We start from the raw sequence: 8,444 nt of genomic DNA, 5'->3' as shown, positions 1-8,444 counted from the left end.
AAAAATTAAAAATGAAACTGCACTAATTTGTCAACAAAGTTCATTCCCAACAACAAATTAGATATTTTCATGATCTTATTCTTCCACTGCCTCCTCAACAGTTCTAGAAATAACAAAAAACAAAATTAAGAAGCCCTCTTTTTAACAATATAGGTCCGTTTCTTTTAACCAGTTATTTAATCAGAAATCATCATATTTTACTCTGATTTTTTTACTGTCATGCTTTGACAGTTTTTCAGACATGAGGAATAAAGGTTCCGCTGCTGCTGCTGTGTGTTACCCGGACCTGTTTTAACGCGACACGGTCGGTCTCGGTAACTCTTCCGTGTGAAGATGGCGGAGTACGTGCACCTCGTCCGCAGAGCTCTGGGACAGATCGGAGGTCACGGAGGAGTCCGAGGCTTCCTGCTGCAGCTTTTCAGGTCAGTTTGATCCGGCAGAGTCTGTCAGACTGAGTGAGTCTCTGCTGCAGACTGACAGAGCTGCATGAAGGACACACAGAGAGTTTAATGACCGAGCTCAGGCAGCATGTTGACGGCGGACAATGTCAGAGCGGAACAACAACAACAACTGATCTCTGTGTGTGAAATATCACAGCAAACTCTGTTTAAAAAACTCAAAGTGAATAATAACAAGTACTCAGGTCACTTACTGAAGTAAAAGTACGAATACAGAGTGTAGAAATACTCCAAACACATTTAAAACCACCAAAATAAGAGTACTTCTCATGCAGATCCATGGATTTCAAAATAAAGTTAAAGCTATTAAACCTTTATTTACGTTTTTAAACCTTTATTTAAGATATTAAACCTGTATTTAAGATATTAAACCTTTATTTAAGTTAATAAACCTTTATTTAAGTTAATAAACCTTTATTTAAGACTTAAGGTTATGCAGGATTAACCGTGTAGATGTTTTGATTGACAGGTAGGTGTCGTTACAGGTGGGCTTATTAGAGCTCCTTGGCCTCAGGTCCGCAGATGATCCACGTCTTTACTGATATTTAGAAGAAGCAGTACATCCAACATCACCTAGGCTCTGTCCGTTCTTCATACAGTCTTCGGTGCTGAGCAGGAGTACCACGTTCCTTCCAAATTAGCTCCGGTCCTTGAACCGGTTCTGATCAGGATTCATCAACAGTTAACAATAAATAATATTTTCAGGAACAAACTGTCTGAAACAGGGTCGTAAGACGCTTGTCGCCAGTCATGATGGGGGCACTTTGAGAGGCTAATATTTGGATTTAATCCAAATCAGAAACTAAACTAATTTATGGGAATTAACTGGAAATTGGGGGGTAATAACAATTCAATTATTTCATTGAACAACAAAGACATGAATATTAAGTTAAATATTACTCATCCTCTCCTGAGCCCACCCAGTAAAATAAGTAATATGACCCTTCAATTTTTGTAAATTCACAGTTTATTCCTATTAATTCCTAGGGAAAGTTTCCAACTTTGAAAATTCCCAGAATTTTGCAACCCTAGTGCTGAAGGACATGACTGAGGAAATCTTAAAATCTAAATTTGGTTCGTTAAGTTACTCTTTGTCTCGATAATTGGAAAATAAATAGTTGTTTTTTTAACTCAGACCTTCTTTTTGATTCATTCTCCGACAGTACTGTACAGTATAAACTACATGTTGCGTCCTTGCGTTTCATTTTCAGGGTGAACGATGTGAAGACAGGAGCCCTGATCGGCGTGGATAAATATGGGAACAAATATTACGAGGACAAAAAGAACTACTTCTTTGGTGAGTTCAAGTCCCAATATGCCAACACTTAAATGTTTCCAGGAAGGGTTTTTACAAAGATGTTTGTATACTCTGTACCTTGAAACTCTTGTCTGTGTCATAACTGTGTTCAGGACGTCACCGCTGGGTGATCTACACCACAGAGATGAACGGAAAGAAGACCCTGTGGGAGGTGGACGGCAGCATGGTTCCAGCTGAATGGTACGACTACTTTTGATTTTTAAAAACTGACATGTGACTACGGAAAAATCCTTAAGCCTTCCACCTGCTTCCTTGTCACCCCTGTTCAAGGCATCGCTGGCTGCATTGTATCACAGAAGACCCCCCCACCACACATCCACCGGAGCCCAGGAAGTTCCTGGCTGAGGTCCACCAGTTCAACGTGAGCGGCAGCCCGCAGCAGTACGTGCCCTACCCGACCACCCGCAAGAAGATCCACGAGTGGGTTCCACCCAAAGCCGGAGCTCAGTGAACTCTGAGTGCGTTTCGTTGTAAATTATGGTTTCCTGCCTCTGTATCCAACATGTCCCGAATAAAATCTCTATACAGACATTTATGATGGGAGTTGCAGTCTTTATATGAAACGTGTACAGTGATATGTGATGGTTAATATATCAATATCTGACTTTTTACATATTTACAACCTGATTTGAAACAGCATTCACTGAAGTGACATCCATGCATAGACGACAAATATACAAAAATATGTCCTCAAAGCGAGTGCATCTGTACGTGAACACACAGCAGCAGAGCCTGAGCCCGGCGTTCAGTGTCACGGCGAGCTTTACCGTGTCCCTGTTGTGTGTTAATCACTGCAGGATTATGCTGAGCTGTAGGGGAAAGTTGCAGCCTGCAGCATTTCACACCGAGGTGTGCAGAGAGATCCTCCAGAGCTCAAAGTGACTGCACAAACAAGTCAATGCACACTCATGATTCAGAGTTAAGAGTCTCTGTGAAACTCCAGCCAGGACCAGGACTAGGACCAGGACAGGTCTGTAACACTTTTTGGTTTTGCAACATTTTAGGTGGATGTTAAGGAGCATTTTTCCACTTTAAACAGTCCTGGTATAAATCCATGGAGAATGCAACTTCATGCTCATGTTGGTGGATGTAGTTTGTGGTGCTGTTGAATCATGTTGCATCACACTGACAGGTGTTCCTAATGTTTTGTCCTCTAAAAACAGGTTGCAACCTTCAAAATAAACAACTTGTTGCAGGACTGTTTAGTTTTAGCTGCCTGTAGATAATAATTACGTCATAAAATAATTTTAAAATCTTTTTCAATGACTTAAACATGTCTGGACGGGATATTTAATATAGTAAATGGTAGAAAAAGCAGTTAAACAGTTAAAGTCCCAGCTTGAATATCTAAACTAACGTTATGAATAACAGTTATAAATAAATTAGCATTCCCCCATTTTCAGGCTTTTTAAAAATTGAACACCACCAACATGTTAAAATGTGTTAATTAAATAAATTAAACCAGCACTTTAATTTATTATTATGTTTTATTTATTTATGATATTCTTGTTTAGTGGGTTTTTCTTTTAATTAATAGCAAACGTTAGTTAGCATGCTAACGGCGTTAACTCGTTACCATGCTAACGGTGCTAATTCGTTAGCATGCTAACTCGGTGCTAACTCGTTACCATGGTAACAATGCTAACCCGTTAGCCACGTTAGCTCAAAGCGCCTAGCCTCACAGAGACGTTAGCATGGCTGTTATTTAAATGTGGCTGACTATGAGTTTAAAAAATATATTTTTACTTTGTTTAAATAATTATTCAGTTACTGAAATGTGTGTTTAGGTCCATAAAATACACAAATTTAAAAGATGCTGCGTCATGTAAGCGAGCTAAATACGTAGCATTAGCTACTGTATCGTTAGCTAGTTATTTATGTTTAATCTTGATTATTTTCATGTTATACTTTAGATTAATATGGATTAATCTTATCCAGCAGTAAAGTTATATACACATAGTTATAATTATAATATAGTAATAGTTAAACAACAGTTATTCAATCAACTGTTACATTAACGTTACATTAGCGTTGCATTAACAAGTAAACATAGTATACATTTACTTTATTCAACTTTTATTTCACTTTATTATCCTATTTATATACTGGGTTATCAGCCTGTTATGTGTTTATGATTGATTTAAAGAAAGTTGCATATTATTGTTGGTTATTAAACCCTCACATTCACCATTAATTTGGAGAAAATTGTCAATTATTATGACAAAAATTGGGGGACCCCTGTCTAGAAACATAAAGGATAAAGGACGTCATATGTCGACATAATCTGTTGTCACTTGTTAACCAATAAATGTCTCTCGAAGAGCTGTTAAAGCGTAAAAGCAATATCACACACAGCCAAATGTCTATTTTTAGTTGAAATGTAACTTAAAAGAATGTTTTTTTAATTATCAGATCTTTAATCATCTCTCGTGGTTTCAGAGATCCGAAGCTGCTAAATGAGGAGGTTCACGGTTTTATCGCTTTTCCCTCGAGGGGACGATGTGGACGAGGATGGAGAGACAGAAGATGATCAGCTCACTGTAAGCTTCAACACAACCACATCTGTATCAGTGTTTAACCGCCATGAGGTGGCGTCATTCCTACTGATTCATACGTCTGTGAGTCAGCTCGGCTCTGTCGGTGCAAAATCAACCAGAGAGAGAGAATGAAAAAGGCTTTTGGCATCCCCACGAGTCAGCATTTCAGTGCACAACAATCCTCAGGAGGAGACATCAAATCAATCAAGTATAAATAACTTGGAAGTGCTTTGACAGATAACAGTAACCCACATGTTGTGTGCTGCTGCTGCTGTTGTTTTGTCTGTATCTGACATTAGCTGATGGCTACTGTTGTCTGATTCGCCCTCTGCGAGCGGAGCAGATAATCTGTCTCAGCCTTTTAATATTTGCTGATGCAGCAGCAGCGAGTGATGCCAGCCTGGCACCAGAAAGACAATAAAGAGGGACGTCTTGTGATGTCAAGACTCTCTCCACGTCTGGCCCCTCTTCCCTCTTGCCAACTGTCATTTCTCCTCTTGCTCCTTCGATTCTCCATCCCCTCTTTTTAACATCACTGTCTTTTCATCATTAATGCCCGACTTCCTCCTCTCTCCTGTGTGGATTTGACTCTAGAGTGTGAGATCCAGAGTGCTGCTTAATTCTCCAAACGTTGTGTGCTGTGCTTTAATGGGTCACAGTCGGTGCGCCTTGGGTGTTTTTAGGCCTCCTCTGAGTGTTTTGCTGTAAAAATACCAACGTCCCAGTTCTGCACACAAGAGGGAAGAAAGATTTTTTGACTTTTGTCTCAATCTTACATTTACATTTAGACATTTAGCGACAATACTCGCATAGAATCAAGGTCTAGTTGTAGAGGGGGATAGATTTAGCATGTCTGGTTGTTGGTAGTGTTGGAGAGGAGATCCTCTCTTGAAGATCTGGGTCTTCAGGTGGTTTTTAAAAAAGGTAGAGACCCTGATCTGGTAGGAACTGGTAGGACGTTTCACCAACGGGGGAACAACAGACGAGAAAAGTCTGGATTGTCCTGAGTCAGGCGTTTGTTTTTGTTTTTTAAATCTCGTACAAACTATCCAATTCTGCAGAACAAATTCTTCACCTGCCTCGTAATGGAAGATTTTTATTAGAAAATAATCTCTTTTCATGGCACGACGGTTTGACGCATTCTCACAGGTGCAACTGATTATGTTAATTAAGGCTGGATGTTGCAGTGCTGGTAATTAACGCTGTTAGTAACAGCTGTGTGATTCCTGTATGCTGTGAAAAAAAAAGGTCAATATCTCCCAAGCGACAAGTGTAAACTAGGCAGTAATCAACCTGTAGCTATAATTAAAATTTTAATTCGTTAGACCTTTTTTCACAGCAGTCATTTTGACATGAAAGGGTCAAAGAAATTTAATTTGTGTCAGTTTGAGAGAGAAAGAGCAAGCTGTGGTCGAGCGACTTAGACAGTGAATGAGAGCGAGGGAGCGCCGGCATCGATAAAGCCGGTTAATCAGTGAAATAAAAAGTTGTTTGCTTAATTACTATCATTGCTAACACCTGTGTTTACCTTACTATTATTGTCTGTGTAGCCACAGTCTGATTTTCTGTATCTTACACTGTATATTTATTTTTACAGTAGACATTTCGACCTGTCATAGCAGCAGGTTCTGTCCCAGTGAGCCGTGACAGTGTGACAACAAACCAACATGCGCAACACCAGAAGCTTGAAACTGAAGCAGCTAAATGAAATTCAGTTAATTTTAATATTTACACCTGAGTTTTTCCTGTGGAGGCATGTCAAGGTGTCTCCTGTGGAAAACAAACACATATAAGAGCCGTATAATTGCTTGAAGCCGTCATCTCTTAGTTTGGGGTTGACAGCGTTGTTATCAGTGCGAGTGTGACAGGTGAAACCTCGTCTAAACCTTGAATTTTCTGCCGTCATGCAAGCCAAGAGACTCAAACTTGGAATAAGATGTTTTTGTTTTAGACCTCAGAGCTTAAAATAAATGTCAAAGCTTACAGGAGGTCGTGTAACAGATCCTGTCCTGCTTAAGACAAGTGACAGTCACATGAATTAAATGACAGCTTTGCATAGTCAGCACGAGATCTAATCCATACAAATACCTCTCAACAGGATAAACGTAGTGAAATTCTTGATAAAAGGTAAAAATACTGATTAAAATAACCTGTGTTTATTATTTTGTATGCAGTGGAGGAGGAAGTATTTATACCCTTTACTTAGTTACAGTACCAGACATTACCATTACAAGTTAAAGTATAATCACAATTTCTGGGTAGAAACCAAGCAGCAACCTCAGTTTCTGTGCAGTAAAAATCAATGCACAAGTGTCAAAAACTGCAGTTCCTCAAACGTCCACTTGAGGCTGGCTCCAGAAGTGAGTCAGTCCTCCATGTTAGACTTAGACTTAGACTTAGACTTCCTTTTATTGTCATTCAAGTATGCACACGTGTATACAGAACGAAATTTCGTTGCATTTGGCTCAGCGCAGTATTTAAGTATATACAATTTTTTAATAAATAAAAATAAAATAAAATAATATAGATCTGGGTCTCAGGTGGTTTTTAAAAAAGGTAGAGACCCTGATCTGGTAGAAACTGGTAGGACGTTTCACCAACGGGGGAACAACAGACAGAAAAGTCTTGATTGTCCTGAGCCAGGTGTTTTTTTTTGTTTTTTAAATCTCGTACAGCTCGTACAAACATCCAATTCTGCAGAACAAATTCTTCACCTGCCTCGTAATGGAGAGTTTTTAGAAAAATATCTCTTTTCATGGCACGACGTTTTGCACATTCTCACAGGTGCAACTAATTATGTTAATTAAGGCGGATGTGTGCAGTGCTGGTAATTAACGCTGTTAGTAACAGCTGTGTGATTCCTGTATGCGAGTCCAAATGTCTGCTGTGAAAAAAAAAGGTCAATATTCCCAAGCGACAAGTGTAAACTAGGCAGTAATCAACATGTAGCATAATAAATTTAATTTGTTAGACCTTTTTCACACAGCAGTCATTTTGACATGAAAGGGTCAAAAAATTTATTTTGTGTAGTTTGAGAGAGAAAGAGCAAGCGTGGTCGAGCGACTTAGACAGTGAATGAGAGCGAGGGAGCGCCGGCATCGATAAAGCGGTTAATCAGTGAAATAAAAAGTTGTTTGCTTAATTACTTCATTGAACACCTGTGTTTACCTTACTATTATATATTGTCTGTGTAGCCACAGTCTGATTTTCTGTATCTTACACTGTATATTTATTTTTACAGTAGACATTTCGACCTGTCATAGCAGCAGGTTTCTGTCCCGGTGAGCCGTGACAGTGTGACAACAAACACAACATGCGCAACACCAGAAGCTTGAAACTGAAGCAGCTAAATGAAATTCAGTTAATTTTAATATTTACACCTGAGTTTTTCCTGGGAGGCATGTCAAGTGTTCCTGTGGAAAACATAAACACATAAAGAGCATATAATTGCGGAGCGTCACTCTAGTTTGGGGTGACAGCGTTGTTATCAGTGCGAGTGTGACAGGTTGAAACCTCGCTAAACCTTGAATTTCTGCCGTCATGCAAGCCAAGAGACTCAAACTTGGAATAAGATGTTTTGTTTTAGACCCAGAGCTTAAAAAAATGCAAAGCTTACAGGAGGTCGTGTAACAGATCCTGTCCGTTAAGACAAGCGACAGTCACATGAATTAAATGAAAGCTTTGCATAGTCAGCACGAGACTAATCCATACAAACACTTCGTCAGCAGGATAAATGTAGTGGAATTCTTGATATAGGTAAAATATGGATTAAAAACCTGTGTTTATTATTTTGTATGAGTGGAGGAGGAAGTATTTATACCCTTACTTCAGTTACCAGACATTACCATTACAAGTTAAAGTAAATCACAATTTCGGGGAGAAACCAAGCGGCAACCCAGTTTCTGTGCAGTAAACAATGCACAAGTGTCCAAAAAACTGCAGTTCCTCAAACGTCCACTTGAGGCTGGCTCCAGAAGTGAGTCAGTCCCCATAAGTCCCCATGTTTCAACTTCACAGCAGAAATAAACAGGTTTACAGCCGGTACAAAAAACAGTTTTGGTCTTGATAGCTAATTCTCCGTTCATAACAACTGTACGAGGGTGAATTTATATACAACTCACCTGTTCAGAT

The 8,444-nt window shown here is 39.2% G+C and overlaps 2 protein-coding genes across 3 annotated transcripts in view; both read left to right on the top strand.

The window, feature by feature from the left end:
* The first annotated feature begins 289 nt into the window (after positions 1-289).
* On the top strand, positions 290-2,311 carry ndufa12 (NADH:ubiquinone oxidoreductase subunit A12). Its single transcript, XM_010749362.3, has 4 exons — positions 290-422; positions 1,670-1,755; positions 1,869-1,956; positions 2,047-2,311. The coding sequence occupies exons 1-4, from the start codon at positions 334-336 to the stop codon at positions 2,225-2,227; spliced, it is 444 nt and encodes a 147-aa protein (XP_010747664.1). The 5' UTR covers positions 290-333; the 3' UTR covers positions 2,228-2,311.
* Positions 2,312-2,474: 163 nt separating this feature from the next.
* LOC104933836 (transmembrane and coiled-coil domain protein 3) overlaps positions 2,475-8,444 on the top strand; it is a 51,198-nt gene continuing 45,228 nt past the window's right edge. Inside the window, exons 1-2 of one of the 2 annotated variants that reach the window (XM_027272301.1) lie at positions 2,475-2,746; positions 4,216-4,316. In XM_027272301.1, the coding sequence (XP_027128102.1) occupies positions 4,233-4,316 (84 nt within the window). In that variant the 5' untranslated portion in view covers positions 2,475-2,746; positions 4,216-4,232. Of the gene's footprint in view, positions 2,747-3,579; positions 3,602-4,215; positions 4,317-8,444 lie in introns of those variants that run through there. The other variant, XM_027272302.1, reaches the window with a different exon arrangement.

The sequence above is a fragment of the Larimichthys crocea genome, chromosome XX (genome assembly GCF_000972845.2).
Source record: "Larimichthys crocea isolate SSNF chromosome XX, L_crocea_2.0, whole genome shotgun sequence".
Classification (NCBI taxonomy): Eukaryota; Metazoa; Chordata; class Actinopteri; family Sciaenidae; genus Larimichthys; species Larimichthys crocea.
The sequence above is the reverse complement of the archived record's forward strand: the minus strand, read 5'-3'. Positions and strand labels throughout refer to the sequence as shown.